Source organism: Phoca vitulina, unplaced genomic scaffold (genome assembly GCF_004348235.1).
Source record: "Phoca vitulina isolate PV1807 unplaced genomic scaffold, GSC_HSeal_1.0 scaffold59, whole genome shotgun sequence".
In the NCBI taxonomy this organism is placed as follows: Eukaryota; Metazoa; Chordata; class Mammalia; order Carnivora; family Phocidae; genus Phoca; species Phoca vitulina.
Genome location: NW_022589762.1, coordinates 7,223,678 through 7,239,592, shown reverse-complemented (window position 1 = coordinate 7,239,592; position 15,915 = coordinate 7,223,678). Strand labels below are relative to the sequence as shown.

Sequence of the window (15,915 nt, the reverse complement as noted above, 5' to 3'; positions counted from 1 at the left end):
ATGGTACAAAAATGTACAGCACTTGATCCCAAAGCCCTCTGAGCAGGAGAGGCGGAGTGGCTTCTTAGTGGAAAGTGTGGTCCTTGAGGTAGAGTCCAGGGGTGGGGTGGTGACCAGCACTCTCGGGGAGAGATTTCCTCTGGGAGAAATGCCAAAGGTCCTGAGTGTCCCTCACACCTCTCTGAAAAGAAAGGAGGTGGGTGTTAGGTAAAGTCAGATGTGGGGTGAAGAGCGAGGCTAAGTGCCCTTCCTTGCCATGGCCCCTGCTCTGGTAGTGCCCTCCTTCTATACTGACTCCGCCCCACCAACATCCTACTCTGGCACCCCCTCCCACTCTATATGGGCCTTCTTTGCTCCCTCCCAGGCCACCTTCCCTTCAGCACTTACGATGTGGACAGGGGGGTGTCCAGCTGTATGATGTAGGGCCCACGCATCCTCTGCAGTTGGCCCCGGGTCAGCTTCCGAGGCTTGCTGTTCCCAGGCTCAGGGATGCCCTCGATCCTTTGGCTGGCCAGTTCTTCCCGGATCTCTCTGAGCATATCCTCAGCCCGGAGGGGGTGGGGGGAGAGGGTGCAGCCAGGTCCCAGGAAGAGGGACCCCTCTTCCTCATCCCCTGAGGACTCCCAGGGGCTTTCCCCAGCAGAGTCTGTGTGGGTTGGGGATGGGGGGAGCTGTCCCCGAAGTCGGGCCCGATGCAAGGTTTCCGCTACCACATTCCCTCCCACTGAGGTCCCATCTTCTTCCTCAGACCAGGTTGGTTGATCTCCCCTGGGAAGGCTGCTTCCTCTTCGGATAACTTCCCTTGGCAGTTCAGGGATGCTTCGGCGTTGGGGAGCTTGGGGGTTAGGAGGCTGAGGGCGCAGAGGAACATCTCGGAGGTCCAGGGTGGAGAAGGTGAGGCGAGGGTCACGCCGAAGGGCCTGTGGGCGCAGATGGCTCACATAGTGGGGCCCCTTGGGGGAGCCTGGGATCAGGGTGCTGTAGCCAGAGTCTGAGGTATCATCTGGTACCAACGGAGAGTCTTCATCTGTGTCTTCTGTCACCACCAGGTGTGGGATGATGGTCGAGAACTCAGGAGTCCTACAAGTAATAGTAATGGTAAATGGTCAGTCCCGTGCTGAAGGGTCAAGTTCAAGTCCAGGAAGTCTCATCCCATTCAGAAATGGCCCCTCCTCCAAACTTACTTCGGTATCGCCTTTACACCGTATGATTATTTTCTCACCTTGCTGGCTAGACTGTAGTAAGCTCCTCTAAGGCATTTTAGCCACAGCACTTGGGCCAGGACCTTGTATCAAGCAGGTGCTCAGGTATTTGCTGAAGGGTTCCTGAGCTCCCCTGAGGTTATCCCCCAGTGATGGATCTGTTTTCTCCTTAACCATGCTGCTGAACAGCTGTGTTACTGTGAATGAACCTTTTGCCCTCTCCAGGGATTTGGACTCAATGGATCCCTGCAGCTGGAACATTCTGCAAATCCATACTGGTTTTCCCTCTCCATCCCTGGGCCTGGGGAGCCTGCTCCTCTCAGGGAGCTTTCGTTGCTTGCGTCTGTTTCCTTCATCCGGGCAACCGGAGGCTGGCTAACCCCCTAGGCTGTCCCATGTGACCGTTTGCAGGGCTGGTGCCAAACCTGTTCTACTCCAACCCATAGCCTGGGTTCCTCGATCTATTCCCAATGCCCCCCAAAACTGTGTTGACATTTCTCTGTCTTGTGGGTTCCTCTTCTCTCTCTCCCTTCCCGCAGCTCCCCTACTTTGAGAGACTTGTGGTCCCTGTGGGTCTTACCTCCTTTCTGCGCTGCTCTGAGAGCCCTCAGGGGAAGGCGAGGAGGGCCCAGTGCCTGGGGACTCCTGGTCCTGGTCCCGATAGAGAGCCAGGAGCTCCCTCTTCTGTTGGACATACTCCTCTGCCTTCAGCTTTTGCAGGGTGACCTGGGGTGGGCATACTTTCATTAAGAGCTCTCACTTATTGAGACTTGCTGTATGCCAGACTGGTGCTAAGTGCTCTACAGACATTATTTCATTTAATCCTCACAGATTCTGAATATATTATGAAGTCTATGAGGCAGATATTATTTGTTATTCCTACTTTACTACGGAAAAACTCAGGCTATGTAACTGCCAAGGTCATGAAGCAAAGGACAATGGGATGGAGCCAGGATCTGAACTCTCGAGCTGGCCCTGGGGGTGGGTGGGGTGAACAGAAGGCCCCTTTTCCTGCTTGCACAGGTCTTCCTGCTTCTCAAGCCCCCTTTGCAAGCCCTCTATCCAGTCTGTCCCCTCCTTCAGGAAGCCCTCCCTGATAGATGGTGATGGCAATGTAAATGTTCTGAAGGGTGCTGGGCCTCAAGTTGCTCCTGCCACCAGGGTGGACAGGGTCAGGCTTTCTCCTCTGCTGTCCTTCAGAGGTGAAAGCAAGACCATTGCAAGAGGAATAGAGAGAGGGTACACTATATTTTCTGTCTTCTTCCCTCAACATTTTCACACAGGTGCCCTGATAATCAAGTAGTGACATCTGAGAAGTGGCTTATAGGGCATCTCCACATGCATGTGGTCATATGATATATACCATCACCCTGCAGGGTGGACAGCATGGATATTAGCCCATTTTACAGATGAGGAAACAAGACCTAGAGAGACAAAGGCTTTTGCTCAAGGTCCCATGGGAAGAGAAGCAGAACTGGGACTGGGCCTTCTCTTTGAGTCCTGGTTCAGCAACTGCCCTGTTTTTGAAGGGCAGCCTTAAAGGGTAAAGAGTTGCTAAAGGACATTTGCTTGGGGAGGGGGAGGGAAGGCAGCAGAACCTGCAGAGAGGTTGCAGGCAGAGGCTGGGCAGAAGGGAGGTGCTAGTGGCAGCTGTGGGCAGCTCTGATATCCGTACTCGCTGGTATGGCCATATCATTGTTAAAATATTGGAGTGCTTGCATAACTGGTAAGCAAAGGGCTGCTATCTGAGCCTCCTGCCTCCCTTCCCTAGGACTACCCCATCCCTCAAGATCCAGCAGTTAGAGGGATAACATGGCACAGCAGGGGACCTCTAGGACACTCCCCACCCCCAAGATGCTCCACTCTGATTGGATGATGACCATGCCATACTGATTGTTAAATATTTTGACTATCTCCCCAGCTTGAGGTATATGAACCAGCAACTCCTGGACACTTGGACCTTCCCAAAGCCTCTCCAGAAACACAGCCAGTAGCTGGGTCAGGATAAGAGACATGTTGGAAAAATGGATGAACAGGGATAGGAAAATGGCATCAGGTTTATACTGCAAGTTTCCTTTCTCTGGGTCTCCAGTCCTTCAGTCTCATGAGTGACAAAGCAGTGCAAAGATTCTTAGCAGTCTCATAAGACTAGTTAGTTGGCCAGAGCAAGGGATGATGGTGCCTGGGGGTAGGAAACTGGCACACCAGGGCCAGGTCCTATGACCTCCTCCCTCCTCTCCAATGTGGGATAGAACAAGAAATAAGGACGGTGGGCGGAGTCATTCTTGGGGCCAGGGTGGAGCTGGAACAGCCTGCTTGTCGGGCTGAGATGCCATGCCCTTGGCCCCACATGACCCAAGTTCAATTGAGTGTTTGGGAAGTCCAGGATAGGAATGGTGTGTGGAAGGAAAGTACTGGAAGGAAGGGGTGGGGTAGTGCAAGTATGTCCACTAAACGTGCCCCTGGCCCAACCATAGGAAAAGGCAGGGAGGGAGGGGACTTCAGGCACCAGGGAATGGGGCTATTTGAGGTCCTCCCAGACACCCCAAAGCTTCTCCAGCAACACTGGGAGGATCTTCTCAGCTTGGGTAAGAGGAGAGACAAGTTGGGAAGGGAAGAGGAAATTGGTGCCTGAGCCAAAATGTGACCCCTCCACAAAGCCAAGAAGAGGAAGGGAGGGCTCCCCCAGCAGGATTCTTGTCCTTTGCTCTGGTGGAGAACACAGCCTTGACGGGAAACACCTCTTCTTCCCGCTGCTGCCTCTGGGGTTGCTCCTCGATTCATCTGCTCCTCCCAGAGTTCCCCAAGTGGACTAACACGGATCTCTCAAGGTGCCCACGGACTCTGAACAGCCCCTGTGAGGCCTTTCCCCAGTCAGCTATACATAGCCCTGCCCTGGCGCCACTGACCACCACTGTCTTTTAATGGTGACAATGACAAACATTTATGGAGCGCCCATTAAGTCCTGGGCCTTGTGCCAAGCAGCAACAATAATTGTCCCATCTCTCCTGCATGGTAGTGCCCACTATCACTGCAATTCCCCAGATGGTGACTGGGGTTGGAGAGATGACATAACAGGTGAGAGCTGGGCTCCGGCTATTCCCTCAGCTGCCTGCTTCAGTCTCCCCTCCGGTCATTTTTGGACCTCTGTCTCTGACAGCTTTTTTTGTTCCCATCACTGGTTCCTTTTTCCTCTTCCCAGTCCCTAAGCATGGGCATTTCCCAGGTTTAGTCTGTCTTCCTTGGAGAAGCTCATTTTTTCCCCTAAAAGTTTAAGCTACCCAGGCTAGACCTGTGGGGAATAAATCTACACCTACATTTCTGTGAGGGGGAGAAAGCAACAGTCCCATCCCCGGGCGGTTGCTCTATCAAGGGGACCAACAGATATTCTATTGCTCCCATCAGTTTACAAAGACTGGTGGCAACAGAGAGCAGTTTTCTTTAAGAATTCGGTGTGAGACAATAGCAGGACAAACTAATTTCAATTTCTTTGTTCTTTGTTTTGCTAAGCAAGGCCAGGGAGCTGGTGCACTGCTTGGTTATGTATCAGAAGTGACCTCCTTTCCCCTGTTAACCAGGAGTGAGACTTCTGAAGGTGAATTAGTTGGAATAAAATCCTAACAGTTTGTAGTGGTCCCCTGGGAGTCCTAAAGGGAGGTGGGAGGGGGGTGTCATCTTGGGACTGGGAACCAAAGGAAGAAGAAAAAGTTTTGACAGTGGGGTGGTGAAGGAAAGGGGCTCCAGTAAGGGTCCCCCGCCTGCTGCCCTGGGGAGCCCTGTGGCTTGTTTAGGTATTCAAGGAAGTGGCAGTTCAGTAGAGCTGAAAGACACAAGATCTTGAGGTTCTGTCTTTCATTTATTCTTTTTTTTTAAATGGCAAAATCCTCATATTTATTTTTTACTCTCCTAATTCATAGTTTTAAATACACTATTTAAACAGAGACTAAGCTCTGACTTTCCTTTTCTTAAATAAGCTCTCCACATTATGATATGGTATTATAGGAAAGATTGCAGAAGAATGCTTAAAATTGTTTAAAGGACAAACTATTTTCACAAGTTCCAGAAGCCCTAATGACCTAATGTGCTAATGACAAATCATTATTATCTATTCATTAAAGCAAGCCCTATGAGAACCACCAATTTGATTTAAACTGTAAAAGTAATGAAGTTGCATTCTTTAGAAATAGTCTTTCCTTGTTCAAAATGCCCTTTTGGTAATTGAGGTATAATTGACATATAACATTATATTAGTTTCAGGTGTACAGAGTAATGATCCACTATTGGTATATGTTACAAAATAATCACCTCGGTAAGTCTAGTTAACATCTATCACCATACACTTTACAAAAAAAATTTTTTTTTTCTCTTGTGGTAAGAACTTTTAAGATCTATTCTCTTAGCAACTTTCATAGTTCATCCTTTGTCCCCACCTGAACCCCAGGGCTATATTTCTATCCTTCCCAAAGCCCCTAAGATATCTCCACTTGGCTATCCCCCACTACATCATTTTCAAAGTGCTTTCGCTTAAAACTGAATAGTACCCTAGACCCACCCCTCCCAGGAAGCAACATCTAACCCAACAGGTTTCTCTCTTTGTAAGATTTAGTTTTACTCAGGGGTTCCACTGCCAAAGCGATCTTTCAAATCTTCCTAACCTCTGACCTGCATTGGGAGCATTTACCTAGAGCTGGGCAGTAGGCTGCCTGTTTAATTAGAATGACTTCCTTGACTCTTCCCCATGAGGCAAGGACTGTTATTATTTGTGTGTGTGTGGGGGGGGCACATAACTCACCCAACGTCACCCAGCTAGGAAGAGGTTGAATGGGTGTCCGAACCAGTTCTTGCGTTCAGTATGGGCTCTTAACCACAGTCTCCCAAAGGCTCACCTGTCTCTTTCTTCTTCTTTAGTTCCTTTCTCTACCTCCACCCCCCCACATTTTTTTCCCCTGTTTTGCAACATGTCCCTAAGAACATGGCACTAAACCTCTGTTTTTCACACCCGAACTAGTACAGTAAATCTCCTGCCACCAATCTCTGCCCCCTCCAGCCCACCTATCACCCTGCCAGCTGTCAATTCAAGATGAACACATTGATTTCACCATGGCATTCCCTTGCTCAAGAATCCATGGTGGCTCTCTCTTGTCAACCCATTCAATTCAACCTCGTCCTGTCCACCCTCTTCTGTAGCTTTTGGGGGTCCTGTAGAACCTGGCCTCTCATCACTTGCTCACATAAACCCTTTGCTCCTGACTTAGACAGACATGGTCCCTGTCCCCCAGATAATCCAGCCCAACTGCTCCCTTGATTTTTCTGCTCATGGTCTTCCCTAGCCTTAAAAGGCCAATTTAAATCTTTACTCTTTGGTCATTCTGCTTCTATGGTGGGTTGAATAGTGGCCCCAGAAAGATATGTCTAGGTCCTCACCCCCAGAACCTGATTGTGACCTTGTTTGGAAAAAGGGTCTTTTCAGATGTGCAAAGATCTTCAGTTAAGGATCTCAAGATGAGACCATCCTGGATTTAGGGTGGGCTCTAAATCTAATGACTGGTGTCTGCATAAGAGACCCGGGTGGGAGATTTGGACACAGAGACATACAGAGAAGAAGGCCACATGAAGACAGAGGCAGAGACTGGAGTGAGACAGTCACAAGCTGAGGAACCCCTGAAGCCACCAGAAGCCGGAAGACGCAAGGAAGGATTCTCCCCTAGAGTCTTGGAGAGGAAATGAGGGCTTGCTGACACTTTGATTTTCAACTTCTGGCTTCCAGAAATGTGAGAGAATACGTTTCTGTTGCTTTAAGCCATTAAGTTTCTGGTAACTAATAAAGCTCTATTTGGATCTCTTGAATTCTTCTAGCTTTTATCACATAAATCTGCCCTGTTAAATACCTTCACTTGTTCCTCGTCATCTATAGGACAAAGTTCAAGGTCCTTAGCATAGCATCCAGTAGTAGGCATGATCTGGTAGTACCTACCTCCCAGCCTCTCTGCCAGTATACCTGACCTTGGACTTTATATCCTGGTAATATGAACTACTAGGCCAGTGGTTCTCTCAACACACATGATGTTTCATGTTTCCCACATTTGCACATTCTGCTTCTCCATTTGGAATACCCTTCTTTCCCATCCTTGTTCCCCTAACGAACTCCTAGATATCCCCACAAATGGTGCTCAGACAATAGCTGCCTGTGAAGGGGTCTCAGCATCCATCCCTCTGAATTGTCCCTTTCCCAACCAACCCACCAGACAGAATGAAAATCTCCCTTCTCGGCCATAGTTCCAGTCTGTGTACAGGTTTCTATCATTTGTATACTAACATGTCTAGCTAGGCTGCAGTGCATGTTCCCTGAGGGGAGGGATGGTGCTTTATTCTTTTCTGAGTCCCTAGCACCCAGCCAGTGCCTCCACCTAGCAAGTGCTCCACTGATGTTGAATGGAAGACAAAGTCCAGAGGACCATTGTTTCAGGGTGTAAAAACCTTTAGGGGATGCTGTCTTGGGCTCTCCCAGTGACTGGCACAGTCGCTGGCCAAAGGCTTTCTTTCATGCTCTTATGGATGGTCAAGGCTGTGTCTCCCTCCTGAGGGGCTGAACCAGACTCAACCTGCATCCATCCCAGGGGCTGAACCAGACTCAACCTGCATCCATCCCAGCCTCTTTCTCTCCCTCCTTCCCTCTTGTGCTCCCATCTCTGACCTCTGAGGAGCCCCCCAGCCCTCCCCACTTCTGGCTTCCACACACCTGGGCCTGCTGAGTCTTCTCTAGCCACTGGGCACGGTCTGCAGCACTGGGACAGTGCACGATGAGGGCACTGGAGACACAGTGGAATTCAGTGAGATGGATCACCAGGAAGCTGTCTGCGTGGAGAAGAAGGTCTGTTCAAGGGCTAGACCTTATTTGATGCCCATCCTGGCTGTTCCTTCCCCTTACCAAGAGGAAAGGAGAAGGGAAAGGCCACCACAGGAGAGACGTACTAGGGTCTCGTAGTGGTTGGCACACAAGCTTCTCCAGCATGAGTGGGGGGCGGATGACCTTGGCTTTGTCTGCCTTGCGTTGGGGCTTGGTCACCAGGAGCACGTCAGAGAAGAGGAAGAGGTACACGTCCAGCTGGGAGGGCATGTGTAGGAGAAAGAGACAAGGGTCAGCTGGAGCAGGGGAGGGCAGGACACGGATCAGGCTCTTGTGTGGTGTGTGTGCACGTGTGCACACGTGCACAACTGTGGGTGCTAGGGCTGGAAGGGGTGTCACTTCGGTCCCGTCTCTCACTTCACAGGCAGGAACCATGGCTGACTCAGGGGCGTACAAACAACCAGAGCTTACCACGCCATGTCCTCCTCCCAACGCACACAGACACAGACAGACAGAGAGACACACACACACATAAACACACCTCTTTGCCCATTTCCAGCTTTTCTGACTTGTATTCTGTCTCCCGGCATCCCTTTCTTCTCTTCAATCTACCTCCCATTTTCTTATGGATAGCCCCTCACCTTTCCTTCTCGCCCCTCCTTCACTCGCACGGGTCCCTCCAGCAGCAGCTGCCTGGTGTGCTCAGAAGCAACCCCCAGCACGGGGGACATCAGGTCCAGGGTGCAGAACGGACGCAGGTTCTGAGGGACACGGGGTGGGGAGGATCACGGGGCCAGGCAGGGCTGCCTCCCCCTCCCAGCCACGGTGGTTCTCTGTTCTGTCACCGGCACCTTCCCGCCTCATCCTTGCCCTCTTGGAGGGAGAGGGAGCATCCAGTACCTCCTTCTCAGTCTCTGGAACACCACCCCTTAGGCCCTCCTCATGGGGAAGGAGTGATGTGGCCGCTCTGCCCCTTACCCTCCAGGCCGCTGCTTCATTGTTCCCCTGGGGACCTTGCTTGCTCGGAGCCTCCTTCCCTCTGCCCTCCCTCACCTTCTCCACCTCCTCACTGGACGGCTCCAGCACTTCGTAGGGCCCGATGCGTTGGGCTGCAGCCACCAGGCTCTCCTGCTCTTCGCCCTGGCGGACCTGTTGATTGATGTGTCGCAGGAATGCCTCCACAGCGGCAATCTAGGTGACGGGCAGGGTGTGGAAGGAGGAACAGCTTAGCTCCTTACCCTGTACGTCTCCCCCAGTCCGTGACAACGTGAGCGGCCAGCCGGTGCCACGCTGCCACATACATATGAGGAAAGAGACCCTTAAGAATTTCTGGAAATCAGTCCCCAGCTCCCAAGGGCATGGCCCTGCCAGGCCACCTACCATGGTGTTCAGGGCCTCTTGGGTGCATGCCTCAGGACTCTTCTTAAGCACAGCCTGGAGCAGCAGTGGGTACTTGGTGATGCGCTGGTGGGGTTTGATGAGCAGGTCACCCAGCGTCTGCCTCCCCGCGAGCTTGTGCTTCTCACACCACTGCCAGCAGAGGGGGGCAGGGGGTCAGGAGTCTGCCAGCCCCCTGCTGCCCCATTCCAGTGACGGCCTCGGCCTCGGACCCAGCTGGCGATCAGGGATGACCTGGTTGTCTAGGGCTTGCCCCAGGCCCCTTCCCAGGCACCCCCTCTCCCACCTGCACAAAGGCATGGAAGAGAGGATTATTTTCTTGCTGCTCCCGGGCGTAAGCCATGGTCTGCTTCACTTGTAGGCAGTATTGGACATAGGGCTGGAACCGCTGGCTGAACTGAGGGACAGACATGGGCAGACAGGGGTAAGAAGGTCATGAAATCCAGCCTCCAGCTGCAGAGCATGGGGGGCAGTGGGGAGAGAGCCTCTCACTGACCCTTAGTCCAGCTCCTGCCAATCCCTACTCCCCATGACGCTCTCCCCAACCCGTGACTGCCAGTCCCTCTCTCTGGATTCCAGGGAGAAACTGAGGTCCCAGCAGGCAGACCCACTGCCACTCTCTGAGTCCCCATGCACAGCCCCTGCTGTGCCCTGCCGCTCTGGGGACGTACTCTCCCATCATCAATAATTCAGCTGGAATGTTTTCAGGACACTGCAGGTCCCATTTCACACAGGTGGTGGCTAGTGACCTGCGGCTTGCCCAGAAGCCCTGTTCCTGGGGAAGGGGCCTGCCTATGGCTCCCAGGAGATGAGCCCCCCACCTCTGTACCCCATTCCAGCTCTGCAAGGCCCACGTCTTCCTGGTTGGGTAAAATTGTGGAAGAAAGTCTGACCCCAGGCCTCTTGCTTTCTCTTATCACATTTCTCCATGCTCGGGGTGCTCTGGAGCCTTTATGCCCCCTCCCCCAGTCACCTGGGGGATGCCTTGCTTAGGCCCCATTCTTCTCCCAGCTGTTTGGCAATGCATCTCTGGCCAAGAAGTAAGATTTTATAGTTAAGAGATTAGGTATAACCCTTCCCTGAGATAGCTATGTTTCATTTCAAAAGAGTCACCAAAAGACCAAAGAACCTTTGGGACAGAGATCATACCTGTGGAATGAAGGGCAGGAGGTGGGGTGATATTCTGGGGTGGGGGCTGTGCTCTCAGACCCCCTCAAGTCACAGAAGAGTCCAAGGGGCAGAGGCACACCCTGCAGATAGGACCTCTCTGGGCCTTCCCAGGCCCGCCCCAGCCCGACGTGGCCCTTTGCCATGTCTCACCGTCAAGAAGCCATTTTGCAGGCTCACAGGGTCCAGAGGCTGGCCTGAGGCTCGAGTCGCCCCCAGGGTGGGCCCCAGCACCTCCTCCCAAAAGCTCTTGTGGGCTCGAATCAGGCTGGGGACATTTCCAAACAGGGTCTCAGCTGATACCTGGAGGATGGAGCAGAACTTAGCCATAAGCCTTGGCAGGTCACCGTCAGTCAGCCCTGGCTGTGGACAGGCAAGGACCCACAGGCTTGGCTGGCAGAGGGGGGGGTCAGGATGAAACTTGCAGGGAGCTGAGAGATCTAAGGGGCTGGGGCTTTCCCTTCTATTCCTCCGGCACTTGGGCTGAGCTCTGCTGAGTCTGGAAAAGAGGGGAGGCCAGCCTGCTTGGGGTCTAGAGCAGGAAGGGGAGTAGGAGGGCAGGGGGTGTCCTGGGAAATGGGGTCAAGGGAAATCAGACAGAGCAGCCTGGGGGGCTCTCTGGGAGCCCACCTCCACTCCGCGGCCCCAGAGCTTGGGATGTGCCAGGCCCTCCCGAGCGCCCACTCACCTCGCTCAGCAGTCCCACTCGCTGCAAGTTCAGCAGGCCGGCGGCCAGGAGCTGGGAGCAGGGAAGGCCAAGGGGGTCAGCGCCTGACCTCCTCCTCTGGGGACCCCAGCCTAGCCCTTCAACGTGTCCCCTCGGCTTCGTCACTGCTAACCTGCCTCCCAAGATCCCCAGCAGGTCTCCAATGGGGGGATCTCTTGGTTATCTGTCCCCACTTTCCCCCCACCCCCCTCCATGGTCCTTCTTTCCTGGCCTGGGAGGAGTGGGGGACCATGCAAGGGAGATGGGTGGATGGCTGAGGTGGGGGTCTGGCCCAGAGCTGGGGGAAACTCACATCAGTCATGATCCTGAGCTTCCGCACATAGATCAGCTCGGTGGTCAGCAGCTCCCAAAGCGCTTCCTGTTGGTGGCAAAGCTCTCGGCTCATCTCCTGCGGTGGGGACAGCCCTGGTTCAGTTGGGGAATCATGACAAGAATGGCAGCTGCCACCTATTTAAATGCTACTAGATCTACTTCACAGACGATGACCTTTTAATCCCCAAGTGTGTAGGTGGTGTTATCCCCATTTTACAGATGAAGCAACTGAGGCCCAGAGAGGTTTCCTGTCTCCATCAAGGTGTCACTAGTAAGTGGCAGAACCAGGAGTTGAACCTAGAGCAAGATGTCTCCAAATGCTTTCCCCACGTGACCCCACTTCCCAAGGCCCTTCCCTCGTCCAGGGTGGAGGTGAGGTGTATGTGTGCGTCTATGACACCGCAGGGCCAGACGCCTTGTTCCAGGCCCACCTTGTGCCCAGGCATCAGCTCCTTCCAGGACTTCTCAATGACCAGGCGGCTGTCGCTGCCCTCTCCTATCTCCCAGTGCCGCCGGTCCTCAGGGGGCAGGCGGGGCATCCCAAACATGCTGAATGTATGCAGCCTCACCTCCAGCTGGTGGGCCTTGGTGACTTCCTGGGGGAGCCGAAAAGGGGATCAGTCCTGGCCATGGCCCGGACACGCAGACCCCTGGCCTGGGGATGGCTGTGTGCGTGTGCACGTGTGTGTGTGTGTGTGTGTGTGTGCACGCGTGTGCGCATGCATGTATGTCTGGGAATGGGAGGTGGCAAGTAGCACTGTCTGTGAGTGGGGACACGGAAGCCAGGGGGACAGGGGAAAGGGCGTTGCTGGAACACGGGTGGAGAGACACCTTGGCCTGCAGAAAGGTGCCTGACAAAGGAGTCTGACCTAGGCTCCCTGACCAGAAAGATACTTTCCAGGGCTCTCCTGAGACAGAACCCTTCAGAGGGACCTGCGGGTAGAGACCAGGGGACCCACGGTCTCAGGTGACATTTTGACATTTGCCTATAAAACGGACATTTTTATGAGACAGCATGGCTTGCAGATGCATCCCTGAGAGGGTCTCTCCACAGAACCGAATCCCACTTCTTGGAGGGACTGGCCATGCTCTCTGCTCTGATCATCTGTGGAGGACACTACAGCTCGGACTGTGAGCACGGGGATGGGAGAAGGAGGGCCCCTTACCTTGAGTTTGGGGGAGTGTGGTGGGCCAGCCCCAAAATGGCCTCCATGCCTCTTCTCAGGCTCTGGTTCTCGCAACTTCAGGGGAGACACGGCTCGGACGTGGCCAGAGCCCTTGGCAAAGGGGACGTAGCCGTGGAGGCGTCGGCGACTGGGATCCTGGAGGAGGAGGAAGAGCAGGGTAAGCTCTTAGGGGGCCTCCCTTCTCCCAGAAGTCCCAGAGAGGTAGTGAGGGCCGGGCTTGACTCCAGATGGTGTCCCCTACCCCTGCAAGTGGGGCCTGCTCACCCCTCCCCTGAAAACCAGTTTGGGGTGAGTCACTACTGCTCTGAGTCACAGCAGCGGCTGCCAGGGAGGCCAAGCTGAGCTGGGCAGGGGCACGCCAACTTGGCCCCCCTAGTGGGCCCCGGGGCTGAAGTGGGGCCTCCTCCAGAGCAGGAGCACAGGTACCTACACGCCCGGGCTCTGGCGTGGACAGCCCCCAGGATCTGCCCACTCACACGTGTGCTCCCTGTCCCACGGGCCTGCATGCACAAGGCACAGTGCGCGCTGCATTCTGGGTCCCTCCCAGCTTCCCCTGCGTGGGAACGGCTTCCCTCGCACGTGGGGATGAGGGGACGCACATGTGCGGCTTCCTCCCCAGGGGCATGCAGCCTGTGTCCTTTCCAATTGGGAGTGGCTGTGCTTCCTCATGAGAGACCGACACCACAGCCACAAGTCTCCTCCTGGGCAGGCCTGGTCACATTCCGTGATCTGCCTGTGGCCTGACTAAACACCACATACTTCCTAGTCTCCCTTCCTGCCCTCGGCCTGGGAGAGTCCCCAGCTGTCCTCCCGGTCTCCCACGGCCAAATCCTCTTCCAGGAAAGCAGGGGATACCCCGAGCGGGAAGCAGAACTGTCCTCAAGGTGAAGGGGAAGCTTGGAGGCTGAGGGAAAGACTGCACGGCTTCCACACCCCTTTCCTTGGTCAGCATTTGAGGCAGGCCAGGAGGGTGGAGCTGCGGGGAAGCCAAGGCAGGCCCCTCACCCCTCCCCATTTGAAGAGTAGGGACACCCTGAACTTTTGCTCTTCCTTCAGTGCTGACTCAGAGGGAGCAGGTCTCAGGGAGCCCACAGGCTCCTCCCAACTAGAGGCTGGAGTCTGGGAGGTGCCCATCCCAGTGGGTGGCACACTCCCCGCTCTCTCCCTACCCCCCCCCCCCCGCCCCCGGCCCCAGACCTGTCTAACAGCACCTCCTCCGAGGGCCTGGCTTCACCCATCTGCCTGGGATGGGTGTGGAGTCCTGGGAGCCTGGCCCAACATGGCCCTCCTGTCCCTCGCAACCCAGGAAAGACGGCAGGGGTGAGGGACAGGAATAGAGCATCCCATGAAGCTGGAAGACAGACTTGAAAGCCTCGCTATCCTCCCTCCTGCCCCATGCAGGTCACTTTTGGGGCAGCCTGGACTAACCAGCCCAGGGCCTCCTCGGGAATGGAGACTGCCAGCAGAGCCCTGGTTGGAGGCCTGATGCCGGCCCCCGTAAGTCTCAATGCGGGACGCCACAAGTCCTTGGAGGGGACCCTCATCTGGAGGAGCAAAGGTCTGCATCTCTTCTTTCCTGGGTCACCTCTGAAGGGTCATAGCTTCAATATCCAGGAGAAAAGGGTCCCCTGAGGCTGCAAAGAGAAAATAAAGGAATGGAAGGGCCAGCCTTGATCAGTGGGTGGCACCAGGTTGGGGACCAAGAGGGGGAGGGGAGGAGGGAAAGGTGATGGAGTGGGGGAGGAAGGGCCAAGGGCTTGTCACTTACTGCGGGAGCACAGCAACCTATCTGTGACTTGGTGGGGGTAGGGTATGACCCCGCATGCTGGGGAGAAAACCCCTTGGAGCTATGCGTCCTCCCTTACATGTATGCACATTTGGTGTACAAGCTCCCTCACGGGCCTCAAAGGATGCTGTAGTCCTCGGAGTAGCTGGGAGCAAGGGTCACAGGCAGGTCCCCAGGCTTCCTGGGTGTCCTTCCTTCCCATGCACCGAGCCACACCCTTCTCGTAGCCTAGGGAAAAGCTGCTGGGAGGCATGGGGTGGGGGCATGCTGGAGACTGTACCACCTGCCCACTATTTTTGTACAGCCCCGAAGCTAAGAATGCTTTTTATGTGTTTAAATCGTTGGAAAAATATCAAAAGAAGAATAATATTCCACAACACATAGAAAGTATATAAAATTCAAATCTCGGGGTCCATAAATAAAGTTTTATTGGAACACAGCCACATTTACACCTTTCCAACTGTCTACCACTGCTTTCTTGCTAGGTGTGACAGAGACTGTCTCTATAGACGTCCAGTCTAAAATATTTACTATCTGGCCCTTTACTGAAAGCTTGCCCGCCCCTTACCTGGACCCTCCTGGCCACAGACAGGGAGGTGAGGGAGGACAGCTATCAGGCCGCTAGGCTTAGAGACAGCAGGCTATGTTTGGTCTTCCCCAGCCTCTGGGAACACCTCCACGGAGCTGGGAGCCAGGTCGGGGGCTCCATCCCTTCCCCTTAAACCTGGATAGAGGACCCACCCTTTGAGTGGGCAGGGCCTGGAGAGCAGAGGCCTCCTAAGCAGGTGCTTGTCCCCCCTCAGATGGCCTGAGGCCCCTGCTCAGCCCTCCCCTTTTCTCTGATTTCTGAGCGAAAAGAGGAGAAAGTCCATTGTCTCCCCGGGCCCCTCCCAATAATCCTCCCCCCCCCCCCCCCCCTGCCTCCCCTCCTTCTCCCTCTCCCTCCCCTTGGTCCTTTCCGAGCTCGGACGCCGGCTGGCCTTCCCCTCTAGCCCCCGCACCGCCCGCCCCGGCCCCAGCCCCCCTGCCCGCCCCGCCCCCGTCCGCTCGGCCCTGCGGCCGCTCACCTGTGTCCGCAGGTGTCCCGGCGCTCGCGCTGCCGACCCCCGCCCGCGGGGCTCCCGGTCGCCGACGGCTCCCCCGGCAATGCCAGCCCCGCTGCCCGGGCTGGATCTGGGACCGAGCGGCCCGCGGGACCCGGGGCAGCGCAGGACCGGGCCGGGAGGGAAGGTGGAGGGAGAGGGGCGGGGACGCGGGCTGGCGCCGCCCTCTCACCGCCGGTCCCGGAC

At 54.9% G+C, this 15,915-nt stretch overlaps 1 protein-coding gene across 1 annotated transcript; it reads right to left on the bottom strand.

Moving 5' to 3' along the window:
- Positions 1 to 316: 316 nt before the first annotated feature.
- PLEKHG6 (pleckstrin homology and RhoGEF domain containing G6) lies at positions 317 to 14,406 on the bottom strand. Its single transcript, XM_032391036.1, has 14 exons — positions 14,269 to 14,406; positions 12,820 to 12,975; positions 12,085 to 12,249; positions 11,634 to 11,729; positions 11,303 to 11,353; positions 10,768 to 10,917; positions 9,734 to 9,844; positions 9,430 to 9,579; positions 9,103 to 9,240; positions 8,691 to 8,810; positions 8,175 to 8,307; positions 7,942 to 8,057; positions 1,783 to 1,928; positions 317 to 1,080 (listed from the first exon to the last, which is right to left on the bottom strand). The coding sequence occupies exons 1-14, from the start codon at positions 14,404 to 14,406 to the stop codon at positions 384 to 386; spliced, it is 2,367 nt and encodes a 788-aa protein (XP_032246927.1). The 3' UTR covers positions 317 to 383.
- Positions 14,407 to 15,915: the final 1,509 nt, after the last annotated feature.

Coding starts and splice junctions, on each gene's coding strand:
- PLEKHG6 (XM_032391036.1), bottom strand. CDS start 14,406: ATGCAGACCTTTGCTCCTCCAGATGAGGGTCCCCTCCAAGGACTTGTG. Junction 12,976..14,268: donor CCCGAGGAGGCCCTGGGCTG/GTTAGTCCAGGC, acceptor CTCCTCCTCCAG/GATCCCAGTCGCCGACGCCT. Junction 9,580..9,733: donor TCTTCCATGCCTTTGTGCAG/GTGGGAGAGGGG, acceptor CTCTGCTGGCAG/TGGTGTGAGAAGCACAAGCT.